The sequence below is a fragment of the Dendrobates tinctorius genome, unplaced genomic scaffold, assembly GCF_039654945.1.
Source record: "Dendrobates tinctorius isolate UK_male_01 unplaced genomic scaffold, ASM3965494v1 ptg000025l, whole genome shotgun sequence".
NCBI classification, from domain to species: Eukaryota; Metazoa; Chordata; class Amphibia; order Anura; family Dendrobatidae; genus Dendrobates; species Dendrobates tinctorius.
Genome location: NW_027361693.1, coordinates 13,660,370 through 13,679,571, shown reverse-complemented (window position 1 = coordinate 13,679,571; position 19,202 = coordinate 13,660,370). Strand labels below are relative to the sequence as shown.

Genomic DNA, 19,202 nt, shown 5'->3' with positions numbered 1-19,202 from the left:
TTGGGTTAATTTAATAACCACATTTTGGTAACAGGTTCCTTTTAATAAAATCCATATGGAAGAAAAAGAATGGATGGCACTCACCGTACAAATACAAAAGCTTTATTTCAACATATAAGGCATAGGCACGGGAGACATGTGAAAGGTACAAACTACGGCCGTTTTGCACTTCTGCGCTTCAACGGGTCCAGGAGCGCGAAACGGCTGTAGTCCGTACCTCTCACATGTCTTTTGTATTTGAACCGTGAGTGCCATCCATTCTTTTTCTTCATTATGGATTCATTGCATGTTTTTTCTTTTGGAGTGAGCACCCATTCTGTGATTTAGGGGTTTATGTGGCAATTTAAAATTAACGTGTGCTTTTTACCTCTCGTAATTTTGATGGAGGATTAGGTGGAACAGTGGTGCTTAGTGCTTTCTACTTTTGGATTCTTTTAATAAAATATCAATAGAATGAACAAACATTTTCTTCCCTATATAAAATGCTAAATACATGCAACAAATGGCAAAGCTGTTCTTTCTAATATTGTACCAGTGACTGCTCTCTTATGGATGCTTGGTTTTGTGGTTTCACCGAAGAGTGTGACTATACAGTAAATGGAACCTAAATCAAATTTTAGCTTGCTTGCCCTTGCGCTTTCCATTTTTCTTTAAACTCTAAAAGCCTGTGAATCCTTGGAGAAAATATCTATTTTGTTAGAAGAAGCCTGTTGCGCAAAAGTGTTTACATAAAAAATGTGTTGATCTGAAAGTGATTTCTGTCTTCTTGTCTCCATTCAGATAATCCAAATTATTGGTGCTGCCGACAGAGATATGTCACCTATAGGGCAGAAATTCTCCTTCAGACTGCCACCTGATGGTTTGACAAATTCCAATTTTACCATTCATGACTATAGAAGTAAGGCTTATGATTACATACATTTTCTATACTGAAAAAACTCATGCATTCGCAATCTACAGAACAAACAAATACTCTGGAAATGTTTTCTCACACGGCTGGACATGATGTCCCATTTATTCCCTAACACATCACATTTAATGCATTGAGCGTAATCTATGCACCTGAATCTTTTTCTCAAAGTGTGACAAATAACTACACTTTATGAAAAGTCATTTTATAATGCTTATAAATGAATCAACTAAGTTGTTTACTTAATAATAACGTGTCACAATATATTTCCAAGGATACAGTAAGCTTAACAATAAATCGTTCTGTTTGTAATGACTGAATGTAATATATGAATTTCACTTTTTTGTATTGAAGAACTGAAATAAATTAACTTTTTGATGATCTAATTTAGGGAGAAGTAGAGATGAGCGAATATTTCGTATTACGATTGCCGAATTTGTATTATTTGCCTATTAATTTGTTGAATATTCGCCAAACATAACCAAACACCATTCAGATCAATGGGAGGTAAAAACAAACACATGCACAACACCTTATAATGGCCCCAAATGCTGGCAAAACACATCAAATGAGGGACAGACACCAAGAAAATGGCCTCAATTCACCCACAGTACAAAACTTTGAATGAAATTTGAGCAATCATCCAGGCATGAGGTATCGGGGTCTGGGATAGCATTTACAGCTTTCAATTGAATGTAACAGTAAGACGAGGTGGGTGAGGGATCGGTGTAGGCCCCTTTGCTGGGAGCCCTGATGCCACATGCAACCCCTCTACCTGCTTTCTTGCTCAGCCACACTCAAGTGGCACAAGTATCAGTTTTACAGACTACCATTGTCAGAAAAATGTAAAGATAGTAACAAGCGTAGTTGAGTTCAAGGAAGTGGAGGCCTGATGGACTTGGAGGCCTGCTGTGACAGTCAACAGGCATGAAGGAGACCCAACCAGGAGTGTTCACATTTCCTAAAATTATTGGCAGACACCACCAAAGTGGCATCAAATTCACCACAGTAGAAATAGTATAATTTTGACCGACAGGTCTTCCACTACGTCCAATCCAGCAAGCAGATGGACACCCAACCAAGAGTGTTCACATTTAAACAAATGGGGGCCTTACACCACAGAAGTGGCATAAATTTCATGAGAGTAGAAAGAGTATAATAGGGTAATAGGAGCTGACAAGTTTTCTACTGCACCCAATCCAGCAGATGGACACGCAACCAGGAGTTTTCACATTTACAAAAATTATTGGCAGATAATACCAAAGTGGCATCAATTTCACCACAGTAGAAATAGTATAATAAGGACCGACAGGTCTTCCACTTCACCAAATCCAGAAGAAACATCAATCATCAAACGTGCCAAATGCTCATGATACACAACCATCATCGTTGCTAAAGTGCTGAAAATACTTTTGTGGCAACACAAATATTTTCCCACTCTTTTTACTGAATGTTACCGATTTTCACTGATTTTATAGAATTTTGCTCAGGTTTCCGATCACGAATCTGAATGTACCATATTCGTGCCGAATTTATGTTTGACGGTCATTTTCCAAACATATTTGCTCTTCCCTAATGAGAAGCACTTGTATATTTCTAAAATACTAAGAAAATGTCATCTTTAACTTTAACCCTTTTTTAAATCATTCAATCTTCAACTTGCTTAACTGTCCACAATAACAGTATTTTCAACTAGGGGTTCCTAAACTTTTACAGGCCACTGTAGGTGGCACTAAAGTTATTTTTCTCTTACATTCTGAAGAGGCTATTTGCATATTTAAATTCTTATGGGAGCATTGCATTATATACATAATACAAGAAACTTACTACAATGCTTGATCTGTATGGGGTTTGATTTTGCATCTAAAACAGAATATTTTTTATTCTATGCCTATACTGTTCAGTTCTTCCACATGACCTTTGTAATGCTATGATCTCAAATACTTTCACATAACAATAGGGCATCATTTACAGATGTTTTAAGCTGGAAAGATAAAATGGTAGCTTTTAAAATGGGGCATGCATGTTATGTAATTTTTGGTAGTACTTTTAATTTAGTATTATTTTGTACAGTGTTTTTCATGTGTTTTTCAAGTCCTAGATGAAAGCCTACAAGAGCAATTGTCAGAAAAGAAAGCAGACTCACAAACACAAACAGACACAGAAACTTACAACAATTCTCAATATTTCACTACAGGCTTTAAAAAAATCTATTGCACAACAGAGAAGATAAACATGATGATCTGAAATCTATTCTAATTAGGTGTATATTTAGTTGTATTTGTTCCATTACTCAAGATAATTGTCACAATTCTACCCCTCAGCGTGTCTGGGATGCAGTTATTGACAATAAGAAAAATGTGTTAAGTAAATTAAATGGACAATGAAATACAAGTAAAAGTGAAATGTTTAAGGTAATATTATGCCAAAAAATAGTATATCCAGCAAAACAATCTTTAAAATATAAACATTTATTGTAAATACATTAAAGTCCAAAATTACTCAGAAAGAGCAGGCCATGTAGTAAATAAGTAGTATGGAACAAGTCTTTGGTTTCTTGGTGTTGGATTGGATTTTAATAAATTTACAATAAACTTCTAACTGTTAAGGATCCTTTTGCTTGATACCACATTTTTTACTAGAACCCTTGCCACACCACAAGGTTTCCATGCAAAAAGAATATCCAACTGAGGATGAGCTGATTTCTTTTATTCTTTTTCCCTGCAATATTATTGCATTGCAGCAAAATAAAAAATAAACAGAATTCACAAATTAATATCACAATTCTAGGTACAGTTGTGCTAAAAAGTTTACATACTCTGGCTTAATTCTTGCTTTCTTGGCCAAGAATATGAATGATAACACCAAAACTTTTTCCCCACTCATGGTTAGTGGTTGGGAGAAGCCATTTATTGTCAAATTACTGTGTTTTGTCTTTTTATATCATAATGACAATCCAAAACATCCAAGTGACCCTGATTAAAAGTTCACACACTACATTTCTTAATACCGTGTATTTCCCCCTTTAACAGCATTGACAGCTTGAAGTCTTTTGTGGTAGTTGTGGATGAGGTTCTTTATTTTCTCAGATGGTAAAGCTGACCACTCTTCTTGGCAAAAAGCCTTCAGTTCCTGTAAATTCTGGTGCTGTCTAGCATGAACTGCGCACTTGAGATCTCCCCAGGGTGGCTTAATGATATTGAGGTCAGGAGACTGAGATGGGCACTCCAGAAATTTCACTTTATTCTGCTGTAGCCAATGACAGGTCAACTTGACCTTGTCTTTTGGATCGTTGTCAAGTTGGAATTTCAAGTACGTCCCATGACTGCTTCCGGGCTGATGATTGCAAATTTGCCTCCAGTATGTGATGATAATGTGCTACATTCATCTTTACTTCAACTTTGGCCTAGTTTCCTATACCTTTGTAGCTCACACATCCCCAAAACATAAGCAATCTACCTCTGTGCTTTACAGTAGGAATGATGTTCCTTTCATCATAGGCATTGTTGGCCTCTCTCCAAATGCAATGCTTATGGTTGTGGCCAAAAAGTTCAATTTTGTTCTCATCACTCTAAATTGCCTTGTTGCAGAAGTTTTGAGGCTTGTCTCTGTGCTGTTTTGCACATTGTAGTTGAGATATTTTGTAGCATTTGCACAGTAATGGCTCTATTCTGGCAACTCAACCATGCAGCTCATCTTTCTTCAAGTGCCTCCTTATTGTACATCTTGAAACAGCCACACCGCTAGTTTTTAGAGAGTCCAGTATTTCAGCTGATGTTATTTGTGGGTTTTGCTTGGCATCACAAGCAATTTTCCTGGCAGTTTTGGGCAAAATGTTTGTTGGTCTACCTGACTGTGGTTTTGTTTTTTCACACCACCTAATATTCCATTTGTTGATCACAGTATGAATGCTTCTGACTGGCATTATCAATTCCTTGGATATCTTTTTGTATCCCTTTCCTGTTTTATACAGTTTAACTACCTTTTCCAGTAGATCCCTTGACAATTATTTTGCTTTCCCCATGACTCACAATCTAGAAACGTCAGCGACTGATTGAAAGATGCAAGTCTTTCTGGATCCCAGGAACTCACTCAGCATTTATGCACACACACTGATTACAAGCAAATAAGTCACAGGTGAGGATATTACCTTTAGCAGCCATTCAAACCCATTTCTGTCAACTTCTGTTCATGTTATCAGGCCAAAATCACCAGGGTATGTAAACTTTTGATCAGGGTCATTTGGATGCTTTGGGTTGTCATTATGATTTAAAAAGAGAAAACAGAGTAGTTTGACAATAAATGGCTTCATCCAATCACTAACCATGAGTGGAGATAAAGTTTCGGTGTTATCATTCATATTCTCTGTAAAAAGGCCAAGAAAGCAAAAATTCTGCTGGGGTAGGTAAACCTTTGACCACAACTGTATTTTCCAGGGTTAGGACATTTATGACATCCTTAGTATAGATTACTAATATCAGGTAGATGGAGATCCAGCATCCAGAACTTCTTCCAATTAGCTCTTTAAAACTACGACATTATATCACTAGCACCAGATATCAAGGGTATTGTTGGACATGAGCAGTCAGGGAGCTGTGGGTTGGACTCTCACCAATCTCATAATGATGGTAAGAATAGGTCAACCATATGCTAAGCCTGGAAAACACTTAAATTAATTACACATTTGCTATAGTATATAATATATGTATTTTTTCTTTTTTTATAGATAACTCAGCTGGAATTGAAGCACAAAGACATGGGTACAGTCGCAGAGATCAAGAGTTCTATCTCCTTCCAGTGGTGGTGGAGGACAGTAGTTACCCTATCCAAAGCAGTACAAGCACATTGACTATTAAAGTCTGCAGATGTGACTCAAGAGGGGCTATTCTCTCCTGCAATGTGGAAGCTATTTTTTTACCTGTTGGTTTAAGCACTGGTGCTTTGATAGCCATTTTGCTGTGCATTATTATCCTTTTAGGTAAGATTACTCAAAATTGTAGTGCACATTGTTTTTTATTTATTTGTTTCTTGTTGTCTGTGTAGCTTGGCCAATACATAAAAGTGTTTACATCAAAAAACTGACTTGAAACACTTTAAATACTGTAGTAGCAAGATTTTTGTTCAGAGTGTGCAATAATTGTTCAACTTTTGTAGTTTTCATGCCAGTATTAAGCAACTTTACCAAAATGATTGGAGCTGTGTAGGAGCAAGGGTGGAACATGATGTGGCTTTGCTCGCCAGCCCGCTAAATTCATGGAAAGTAGAGATGTCTCGTACCCTGCTGTTCTGTTCGCTTCCACTATACACTTGCACTGCTCCGGTCATTTTTGACCGGACCTATTAAAATGCTGTTTTTTGAAATTTTTTGAATACCTGTTGCATTATTATACTGTATGTGAACAAGGTTGGTCAGTATAAAAAAAAATACGTAAAAAAATCAATTTTTTTATTTATTTTGTGTTTATAAAGGTTACAAGGGCTTGTTGAATTCTGCACAGAAATTACAAATTTGAGCTTAACTAACTAAAGCAACTACTACTACTAATATAACAACTATAACTAAAATTAACTATAGTATAAAAACTTAACTGTGTGCAAACATTTTGAAAAAAAAATAGTAAAAATAATTAAAAAAAAAAACAGTTTTTTTCAGAAAATCTTCACATAATTCTATTGTTTACATTCAGGACAACAATAATACACATAGTTTATAAGCCTCATACCTGTACAGATTTGCATTCAAGGCTCAGATGTCTCTAGATCTTCTCTCCAACAAAACAGACTGAAATGGCTGCTGAACTGCTTACTTACTGATAACATAAGAAAAGAGACACCTGACACCACTCCCTGGAATGCTGAGATAGCAGAGAAGAAAACAAACATTTGGCTGACATGACTCATTAGCTTTTCAGGTCTGCTTTGCAACCAGAGAACCAACACAAGGAAAATAAAAAAAAACTTTTATTTTACAATATGCAATCTTGACAACTGAATTTATTTATTTTTAGAGGAAAAGCAGGGTAAATAACATACAGAGAAAAAAATTGCACAGAACTGTACTGAAAGCCAATGCGTATGGTTTGTACTGAAAACATGTGTAAATCTGCACCTAAAGCAACTGTTTACTTCATAAACAATAGTAGATGCAATAAGTAGTCTCAAAAGAAATTATAACTCATTTGTTTTACTCAAAAAATGGCTGAAATTAGCATAAAATGCTATTCGGTCATTTTTGACCTGGAACAGTACAAGTGTAAAAAAAAAATGTGGCGCAAAAACTAAACCAAAAAATAAAGTACCCTTAGAAAGAACCCCTCAAATTAGGAAAATAGAAGTAACCACAAGTTTCAGAACCGCATAATGAATTTTTTAAAAAATATCAAAGTTCAAAAACTGTCATTTTTGACCGAACAGAACAGCAGGGTTTACACCATAATTGTTATTACTGTCTCTGACTGGAAGAACATTTCTGGTGAGGTTCAGGGAGCCACATGCCCTCTGATAAACTCCATCAAATTCATTTGACCTTTCTTACTCTTACATGCCCCATTTTAAAGCTGAAATATGAAATGCCGGTCTTAATTCATCAGGGCCTTAGTGTTATTTCTACACTTCTTATTATATTTATGGTCAGTGTCTGTCTATTATTTGCATTTAGGGGTGTTTGAAAGTTTGAGAATTATTCAGAATTTTTCATATATTGCAGAATTTTGAGTTAAAAAAAATCAGATTTTCGTGCAAGTCCTACAAATGGATAAAACAGACCAGATTAGACAGCTGAGTAAAAATATTTCATAGTTATTTATATTAAAGGAGAAAAATGGTCCAATATAATATGACTGTGAGTGGAAAAATTATGTGAAGCTTTGCTTTAAGAAGTGGCATAAATAGAGTCTTATAGGCTACATGGCAGAATTTAGAACCTGAGACATCCCTCTCCCTCTCGCCTACCCCCTCCCAAAATACACTAGTATGTTACTGCATCGGCCCAGTAGTATAGAGTTTGTTTTAGCCCCAGATAAAAATATTATTTTTTACATAAATGTGAGAAAAAAATGTAAATAGGATAATTTTCTAATTAATGATGCAGTCATACAGATAAAGAATGACAAATAGCATCACCATACTATTACTGAACAAATATCAATAAACAAAGACCAGTATACCAATAATACCACTTAAAAGAAACAAAGTCAATCACAAAACCCACATACTTTACTACCATATAGCATCTGAATGTAGCCATGAACTTTTTACTGAGCAAAACTCACAAATCAATATAAGAACACAAATACACCAATAGTCCAACATACAAGGGACACATAGTACCGCAAGATAGTGACAGACAAATTGTCACTATCACATAGAGATTGAATTTTACCAATATACAGAATTTTAACAAAAATCACAGTACGATTACTAATACTGTACTGCCTCCAAACACTGACTGTGTAGCTTGAGCTATCAGTGATGAGGTCAATGATGTCTCCAAATGAAGTCATTAATTTTCTTTCTTTTTCAACCAGCCCAGAAAGCTATGACTTCTTCCAGCCAAATCTCGTCTCTGCTAAGTGTATCACATTCATCTCTGGCTGATCAACTTTAGTGCACACTTGTAAGGGAAATTAGAATATCAGTACTACAATATTAAGGTACTGTCACACTTAGTGATATACCAGCAATCCCAACCAGCGATATGATGCGGTCAGGATCGCTGGTACATCGCTAAGTGGTCGCTAGTGAGCTGCCACACAGGCAGATCTCACTAGCGACATCGCTGGAATCGGGGGTCGCTACTTACCTGTCAGACAAGGCGATCCTGACGTCCTCCCGCCCACGTCCACGCGTCACTCGTCGCCACAGCAGGAAGCGCAGCAGGAAGCTGACGACGAGAAACAGTCCAGGACGTTCTCGCGCGATAAGCGATAACCAGCGGGGGAGGTAAGTATCAGACATAGCGATATCGCTAGCAATATCGCTATAACGTCACAAAAACCAGTGATGTTATAGCGATATTGCTAGCGATATCGCTTAGTGTGACAGGCCCTTTAGATTAAGACTGCCAGTGTGCCATGATACACTTGAACAAACGTGTTGTGAAGATAAAACTTTAATAGATCCATGTCCTTAAACAAAACAGATTGTTCACTCATACCTGATTGCCATCACCTTGATTAAGACACTAGACTCTAATTTCACCATTAAATTATGTGCTCATTATAAAGGTTCACTTAGTTTTGACACTCACAGACATGTGATATTAGAACAACTTTTCTAATTGAAAAAATATCAAAGAGTAATAATTTTGATTAATTTGTTTTATTTGACTCTCCTTATCTACTTTTAAGGCTTACGTTAAAATTTGATGTAGTTTTGATGTAGTTTTAAATCAAAAGTATGCAAAAATATGGACAATGTTGAATATTTCATAAACTTTCTAGCCATTAGAGCTCTATGCTTTATTTTAAATGTGGACTAAATATGTAGAACAGTGCATTTCATATTCTGAATTTTTAATTCACATCAAGGTATATTTATTAATACTGTCTAAAACTAAATTCAGTCTAGAAAGACTTAGATTACATCAAATTCTTAACAGTGATTTGTGAAGTTTTAAATTTGGTGCATCTTTCTTTTTTAAGAGTGTCAATTATCAAAAGTGGAATTTATAAAGTCAGTTTTGCTTGTACCTGTCCTGTCGCTATTTGTAACACATTTATCAAAGTGCTACAAGATGATTGATGAATTAGGTCAATGTTTTTAAAATGCCATAGTTTCTGATATATCTAGAGAAATTTTTTAACTTTTTATTCCACTCCTCTACTAAACAGAGGTTATGGGTTTTTTGTATGAATTCTTTTTAAGCTGCAATTTATAAATCTGACTTAATCCTCATTTACATATTCATAGTTCGAACTCGAAAATAAAGTCTAACGTCCGTACTGAACACCTACTGTTCAGGCATAGACCCCAAACATGGACTTCACCAGGAAGTGCATGACAGCGTTGGCAAACACTGCTTCTTAATGGCGGTAAAATCACTACCATCGGTCAGAGGACCACAGTTCCCACTTTGTAAAATGACAGCATGACATCTGGGGGCTGGCATTCTCAGGCTGGAAAAGGGCCATAGATATTGAGCCCAACCTAAAAACAGCAGCCCACAGCCACCCAGAGAAGACACATCTCTACCCACTTGCCCTGTATCGATGGCAAGTGATTTTCATATTTGTGTGGTCAATGTCACCTTTGTATTGCCTGGTAACTTCAAGCCCACTACTTAGTAATGGAGAGGTTTCCTTAAGTCATCCATCCATTGCTAATCATATAGTTGTATTGTAAATAAAGACAGCAATTATAAAGTACTTTCTTTGAAATAAAAACAAAGCACACTTTCTTCTTTTTACTTAAAAATAACAAGAACAATTATACTTACCTAATGCCCATTCCATTGAATCACTTGTCATTAGTAAGAAAACAAAAATAAAAAAACAACCATATACCTGTTTGACGATTTGTTCAATGCAATAATCCTTGTCTGGGGATAAATAGCTTTCATCCTGAATGGTGCCAAGATGAGACTGTCCAGGCTGAGAACCAGTGATGAATGAGCTGGTGTGAGCGCAGTGGTAACATCATCAAGGTTACCTCTGGTCACTGAGGCTGTGTTCCCCGACGGGACGAACAGCAGTGACCTCCCTCTGGTGAGAGGTAAGTTCACTACATTTCACCAAGAGAATTTCACTGAGATGATTTTGAACTGGTCACCGCAGTTCAGCCTAGCAGGTAACGCACACTCGTTGACCGGAGGTAACCTCAATGAGGCCACCGCTGCTCACTGATGCTATGTTCTCAGCAGTTCATTCATCAGTGGTTCACAGTCTGGACTGTCGCATCCTGGTGCCGTCCAGGTTGAAAACTAGTAATCCCCAAACATGGATTATGGTGTGGGACAAAATGTCATACAGGTGAGAAATATTGCCATTTTTTATTTTTGTTTTATTACAGGAGATGAGGGATTCAATGAAATGGGTGTTAGGTAATTATAAATGTGTTTGTTATTTTTAAATAAAAAAGGAAAAGTGCTTTCTAATAGTGGACTAGGTCATGTCGCATCACACACTTGTAGTCACTTGACCAGTAATACTTCTGTTATGGAGGCTGATCTCACAGCGGCAACCACAATGGCACAGCTCCTGTGACGTGCACGATTGTCATGATGTACCCATACATCAAAGGTCAAGAAACCCTTTCTGCTCATGATGTATGGGTAAGTCGAAGATTGCAAAGAGGTTAAACATATTAGCAGGTCCACTTGTCTACTGGAAGTTTGCTTTTCTTTTTTAAAATGCTCAGCAGATGACCCACATTATACGCTATGTCCATAGTTTAGCACATTTTTAATTAAAGAACTATTAAGAGAAGATTTCACCTAGACTTTTCCTTTGGCTATCATTCTGAAAATAGTGTGGCTAAGCTGTGCCTTTCACACATTGCAACTGATTGAAATCCACATTAAAATCTACTGCGCAAACTGACATGTTGAGGACTTTAAATTTTACTACTTCTGTAATATACAGATATTTCGCTGTCCAAAAACTCTGGAAGTAAAATGTATTTATATATTGGACCCATAGGAACATACCTGAACCATATTTATTTATTAATTAATAAATAATCAGTTTTTGTATAGCCACTCAGTGGCTCAGAAGATAGGACTGTAGCCTTGCAGACTTGGGGTCTTGGGTTTAAATCTCACCAAAGACAACATATGCAAGGTGTTTGTATGTTAACCTTGTGTTTGTATACGTTTTCTCCCATATTCCAAAGACATACTGATAAAGAATTTTGATTGTGAGCCTCAGTGGGTCAGTTATTAAGACTGTAAAGTGCTGTGGAATTATTGGCGCTATATACACTAAATGAGTAAACTAAATAAAGCTTACTCAGTTTGCTCAAATACATGTTGTCAAACTTAAATCAATATTATTTGATTAAATAACAATTTCTCATTTTTTTTCTTTAGTTATTGTGGTACTTTACGTAGCATTAAGAAGGCAGAAAAAGAAAGATGCTCTGATGACCTCAAAAGAAGATATAAGAGATAATGTAATCCATTACGATGATGAAGGAGGTGGAGAAGAAGACACTCAGGCCTTTGACATTGGTGCCCTAAGAAATCCAAAGGTCATAGAGGACAATAAGGGACGAAGAGACATAAAGCCTGAACCTTTAGGTTTGCCTCTTCATAAACCACTGGCGGAATACAATAGTGACATCAGAGATTTCATCAATGAAAGGCTGCAAGAGCATGATGTTGATCCAAATGCTCCACCATATGACTCACTAGCAACATATGCCTATGAAGGCTGTGGATCTGTAGCTGAATCATTGAGCTCCATAGAGTCAACTAGTATGGAAATAGATCATGATTATGATTTCTTAAGTGACTGGGGTCCTCAGTTTAAAAGCTTGGCAGAAATGTTTGGAGAAGAAAATTTCAACAAAGACAAAATCACTTAATTTACGAAAATGTCAAGCAGTCCAAAAGCTTTATCTAGACTATGTAAAAAGAATTTTATATTAAAATGCTACAATATTTATCATACTGTCAGTTTTTGTTTGTTTCACTGCTGGAAGATTGATTCTGTAATGAAATTTTAAAACAAAAATGTTTTTTCTATTTTTCATTAAACTAAAAAAACTCAGGTGTGACATCTACAATTTTATGATGATACAAAGAATACCTTTCTGTTACTGACACTTTTGTGGAATTTTTTTTTATTGACATATGCATCATTCGGTCACATGCACTAGTCCAAACACTCCCTGTGGATACATTTTGTGTACTATCGTACTTAGAAGTGTTTCTTGTGGGTTCATTTTTACTGATCACTTTATAATAGATTCAGAATATGGCATTTGAAGGAGTATGCCATTTTTATTGCTGTTTTAATGGGCAAGAAAAAGCTCTAGTATATATACACTTCAAATATGCCTCACATGTGGGTATAGTAGGTGTCCTAAAGAAGTCTACTAGTGCCATATTATAGCTATGAACAATTTGATAGTTGTGCGGTGCCATAACATGACAATATGATAGGTACTTAGTATTAGCCATAACATTAAAATGTTATGTGGGATACTAATGACAATGACACCTGTGAAGAGGTGGCATATATTAGAAAACAAGTAAACAGTCAGTTCTTGAGGTTAATATTTTGGATCAGCAAAAATGTGCAAACATAAGAACCTGCTTAACTAAATGACTATAGGGAAAAAAAATGTTCAACAGCAGGTCTTGTGGGTATACAAATGTTGTCCATGGAAGAACAATCAATGAACCAGGAAAAAGGTCTAATCTCATCCTACAGAATACAAAAGCAAACAACAAAATTGGGCCAGCACATCTAAGGCTAGTTTCACACTTGCTTTTTTTTGCAGCGCGTTTTTCCCGCAAAAAAACGCATTGAAAAAACGCATACATAAGCATACAACTGCTGCGTTTTTTTCAAGCATTTTTATGAGCATGCATGAAAAAAACGCAGCGTTTTTATGCGTTTGTATGCGTTTTTAGCGCGTTTTTACCGCGTTTGCGTTTTTTTCCAACATTTTTAGGTGGCCCCTCACACTACCCAAACCATGACTTTACTAACCCTAACCCTGACCCTAACCCTAACCCTAACCCTGACCCTAACCCTAACCCTAACCCTGACCCTAACCCTTAACCAAATCATACTTAACCCTAACCCAAACCCTAAACCCTAACTAACCCTAACCCTAACCCTGACCCTAACCCTAACCCTAACCCTGACCCTAACCCTAACCCTAACCCTAACCCTGACCCTAACCCTAACCCTAACCCTGACCCTAACCCTTAACAAAACCATACTTAACCCTAACCCTGACCCTAACCCTAACCCTAACCCTAACCCTAACCCTAATCCTGACCCTAACCCTGACCCTAACCCTAACCCTAACCCTAACCCTGACCCTAACCCTTAACAAAACCATACTTAACCCTAATCCTGACCCTAACCCTGACCCTAATCCTTAACAAAACCATACTTAACCCTAATCCTGACCCTAACCCTGACCCTAACCCTAACCCTAACCCTAACCCTGACCCTAACCCTAACCCTAACCCTAACCCTGACCCTAACCCTTAACAAAACCATACTTAACCCTAATCCTGACCCTAACCCTGACCCTAATCCTTAACAAAACCATACTTAACCCTAATCCTGACCCTAACCCTGACCCTAACCCTAACCCTGACCCTAACCCTGACCCTAACCCTAACCCTAACCCTAACCCTGACCCTAACCTTTAACAAAACCATACTTAACCCTAATCCTGACCCTAACCATGACCCTAATCCTTAACAAAACCATACTTAACCCTAACCCTGACCCTAACCCTAACCCTAACCCTGACCCTGACCATAACCCTAACCCTAAACCCCCTTAACTAACCCTAACTCTAACCCAAACCCCTAAATTCCATGGTTTAAAAAAAAAAACGCATATGCAAAAAAACGCATACATGAGCATGCCAGTGCGCACATATGCGCATCCATAGGCTATAATGGCCATTTTTAGCGCAAAACGTGCGCATATGTGCGCATGCGCTTTTTTGCAGGGCCAAAAAATGCAACATGCTGCGTCTGGAAAATCCAATCGCACACCCCAAAAAAACGCAGCGCATGAAAATCGCATACATGCGCTGACCAGTGCGCAGGTATGCGCACCCATGTTAAATATAGGGGAAAAAACGCATGCGCAGGTGTGCGTTTTTTTCCAGCGCTAAAAAACGCAAATGTGAAACCAGCCTTAGCAGAATAAAACAAGTGTGAACAGGCGCAGGATGCCTTGACTGAACGATAAAGAAAAATTGCAACTATGGAAAGAATAGGACACTGTAGAAATGAGAAGACCAAAGCAATGTATGAGCCAGGACTGAAATAATAACAATAAGTAGTTATAAAACAAATAATTTTATTGAGTGTTATCCTTTAACATGACATATAAAATTAAATAAAATACATCTATCACTTAGCAAATGTAAACAGATCAAAACGCAAACTTGTGAAGTAAATACATAGTAGTGAAAGGCTCACCCACCAAACACTATACACACTTTTTACAAATGCATCATCAAGGCTGAATAATATTCAAACAAATGAATACAGCAGCACTCTGTAAGTGTTTAAATGTATTCAAACATTGACTATATGAAATTTGAAATGCATTACTGCTATATACTGTAGAATATATAAAATTGAAGATACTTAGTGTATAAATTGGCAAATTCATGAGAGCCAACCAGCCACGACAAGTCGTACAGTTCTTTATTGGAACCCTAATCTAATATTTATCAGACATGCCTCTCCCAGGTTAAAAGCCTACACATTTAAAAGGCAGGTAGGATTCAGGACTTGTTAAGAAAAGTCTAAGGCTAATAGGAGGAGTGCTAAGTCAAATCCACCACCTCCAATAGTATACTACAATAAGAAAAATCTGACCGGCACCACCAAACAGAATGATGTAATTATGAACATGTTTTTTTGTTTGATCCTGTATGGCCTATTATTGGCAGTAGTACACTTCTAAAAAGGTTTGTATTGGAAGTGACAGAAAGATTTCAAACATAGTCTGCTGCTTATTACGTTGTGTAGCCAGCTCACATGCAGACTATGTAAGTGGTGCCCAGCTCTGGATTAAATTATGCCACAAGGGAGCTATATTAGAAAAGCACTGCAAAAAATGTTCAGGAATGATTTAAAAACATGACAAAAAGTCTATGGTGTTGACTTAACCTCCAGTTTTCCCAGATCAAATAACCATCTGTGTGATGTGCATAAAATATTTGATCTGATCCCAAATAAGTAAGAGGAGTAATGTTTTAGACCAACTTGTTCTTGGCCACATCCAGGTTACCATCTATTTCTATGAAGAAGACGGCAGCTAGTAAATATGAGAGTAGAGGCAGAGACATTGCATTAGTAGCACCTCTCCAGCACTTCAAAAAAAACCTCTGAAGTGGTGCTTTAAAGAAACATCTGTATAATCTAGTGATATTTGACAATGGTAATTACCAATCTGAAGCAGGCCATTTTTCAGTTATTTCTTCTAAAGCACCTTTAAGATTTTTATAGCTCACTTATATCCAAAGTTATAAATGATTTGTGTAAATTGTTGAAAGCCATACATCTACATACATCAGTTTGCCATCCACAAAAGGATTGAATTGTTAACCCCTTCGTCACCGGGCCAATTTTTTAAATTCTGACCAATGTCACTTTATGTGGTCATAGCTCTGGAATGCTTCAACAAATCCCAGTGATTTTGAGAATGTTTTTTGTGGCACATTATAATTTATGATAGTGGTAAATTTAGATTGATATATTTTGTGTTTGTTTATAAAAAATATCAGAAACTTGACAAAAATGTTAAAAAAATTGCAATTTTCAAACTTTGAATGATTATCCCTTTAATCCAGATAGTCATACAACAGAAAAACATTAATAAATAACATTTCCCACATACCCGCTTTACAGCAGCACCATTTTTAAAATGCTAATTTATTTTGTTAGCCTTTTAGGTTTAAAAATGTAGCAATAATTTTTCATTTTTTTGAGGGACCTATCCAAGTTTGAAGTGACTTTAGGAGTGCTATATATTGGAAAACCCCAAACTTGATACTATTTTAAAAACTGCACCGCCTGACATATTGAAAACTGCTAATGAAAATAACTTGGCACTCAACTTCTAGTATTCATGAGATTGGAGAAGAATTTTATTTAGGCAGTCTGCAAAAACGTTTCGGCCAACAACCTGGCCTTCGTCAGTCTGCGGTCAAGCATGACAAACAAGAAAACAAAATTACAATCAAAAAGATGACCAAATCATCATAATTTTCTGTGGACATTATGTACAATAATTGAGACAGCAATGTAACAGATAAGAATACTGATGAATATGCTGTTAATCATGTCTGAAGTTGATCAGACGGAATAATGAAACAAAGAAAATAGGAGAAAAAAAAAAGGGGGGGGGAAATTAAAGTAATAGAAAAAAAATAGAAAGCGGACCTACCCGAGTGCTTAAGATAATTAGGTAAGGTGGTAGTGTGGTAAAGGATGTGTCAATTCCTAATAAAATGATAAAGGGTGTTATATAGTAAATGGACCATAAGCCATAAGTGAATGCTCATATAGAAAAAACACACAAAAAAAAAAACTGCAAGGATACCTGTTATATGCAAGAGTGTAGAAAGTAGTACAGCTGGCTTGTTATAGCAATGAGCACTCTAGACAGGAAGATAAGGTGAGTATATGGAACTAAGTATTTAAATGGATACTGGCAGGGGAGGCTTTTACTTGCTTACTTGCTTATATTGACTGCTCCTGGCTTTTTCCTCACGTTTCCGTCCATCTGGACCTCTAATCACTCAATCCTGCTCGACTGCAAATTTTTTTCCCATCACAGGGAACAGAATCATTGTCTCTAGTATATATCCTTTTCAGAAAAAAATTCTTTTCTCCCTTTTTTTCTCCTCCTTCCCCCTACCCTTATTTACTTCATTTATTTCATAATATTTTTCCACCCCCTTTACATGAGACATTATCAAAAAACACACACTGCGCCACAACAGCATATAAATCTCATGTATGCACCAGGAAAACAGGACACTCTATAATATTATAGCGCTACTTCAATAAGTATAACGGCTTTTTAAGCCTCTATAAGAGGATAAGGAAACATTACAGCATCTGTTTGATCACAGACACATACAGAAAGGTCACTTCCTGCATATGGAACGCAAACACAGGACTTTCCTGTCCATGGAACACACGCTGCAGCCATTTCCTGCTCACCAGCCCCAGACACGCGAGTCACCTAGTCCCGCCCCTTTCTTATTTAGCTCTCTTCATTTGAGCTCTATACAGCAACGTGACTAGTGGTGGAAACCACGTCTGGATCCCTACACACCAGCGGTAAGCGCTCATTTATTGTACACGCTTATCTTTCATGAGATGTATCGCCATACACTAGATTTCCACGGAGTATCTTTTGTTTCTTTAGCCTAAATAGGACCTGCTGTATTGACAGACCCATGTAAAAGAAGTGAGCAATAAAAGCCTCCCCTGCCAGTATCCATTCAAATACTTAGTTCCATATACTCACCTTACCTTCCTGTCTAGAGTGCTCATTGCTATAACAAGCCAGCTGTACTACTTTCTACACTCTTGCATATAACAGGTATCCTTGCAGTTTTTTTTTTTGTGTGTTTTTTCTATATGAGCATTCACTTATGGTCCATTTACTATATCACACCCTTTATCATTTTATTAGGAATTGACACATCCTTTACTACACTACCGCCTTACCTTATTATCTTAAGCAGTCGGGTAGGTCTGCTTTCTATTTTTTTTCAATTTTTTTTCTATTACTTTAATTTTTTTTCCCCCCTTTCTTTTTTTTTCGCTTATTTTCTTTGTTTCGTTATTCCGTCTGATCAACTTCAGACATGATTAACAGCATGTTCATCAGTAATCTTATCTGTTACATTGCTGTCTCAATTATTGTACATAATGTCCACAGAAAATTAAGATGATTTGGTCATCTTTTTGATTGTAAGTTTGTTTTCTTGTTTGTCATGCTTGACCGCAGACTGACGAAGGCCAGGTTGTTGGCCGAAACGTTTTTGCAGACTGCCTAAATAAAATTCTTCTCCAATCTCATGAATGCTAGAAGTTGAGTGCCAAGTTATTTTCATTATCACTTCTTGGTTTGGGTAACCTACTTTGTGCACCGTGCAGCAGTGCCACGGTATACTTCACATATTGAAAACTGCTGTCAGGTAGTTTATTAACCCTTCAGGTGATTTTCAGGAATTAATGCAAAGTGGTATAGCCAGAATGAAAAAGTGTTTGTTTACCACCTAGATGTCACTAACTTCTTAACTGACCGCTGTAGCCGGGAGACTCTAAGGCCGCCATTTGGCCATGAACTGCTATGGCAAGCATCAGAACCGCACAATCATGATCTCGGTGAGTAAATTAGATTAAAGTGCAAGCCCCCACAATCTATTAACCATTTATTTGATGTAGTCACTTTTGACAGCAGCAACTAAGGGGTTAAACAGATATGGATGGTGCCAACACCGATCATTTGTAATACAGCAAGTTGTCAGATATTGTGGACAGCTGACAGCTGCTGGATTGTCACCTGTATGGGGATGATATTCCCTTATATCTCAGGTCAGTAAATACACGTATTGGCGGTCA

The 19,202-nt window shown here is 36.9% G+C and overlaps 1 protein-coding gene across 2 annotated transcripts in view; it reads left to right on the top strand.

The window, feature by feature from the left end:
- The window catches only part of LOC141084627 (cadherin-12-like), a 1,440,185-nt gene extending 1,427,672 nt beyond the window's left edge, over positions 1-12,513 (top strand). For both annotated transcript variants that reach the window (XM_073569451.1, XM_073569452.1), the window contains 3 exons: positions 781-898; positions 5,637-5,888; positions 11,937-12,513. In XM_073569451.1, the coding sequence (XP_073425552.1) occupies positions 781-898; positions 5,637-5,888; positions 11,937-12,433 (867 nt within the window). In that variant the 3' untranslated portion in view covers positions 12,434-12,513. The remainder of the gene's footprint in view (positions 1-780; positions 899-5,636; positions 5,889-11,936) is intronic.
- Positions 12,514-19,202: the final 6,689 nt, after the last annotated feature.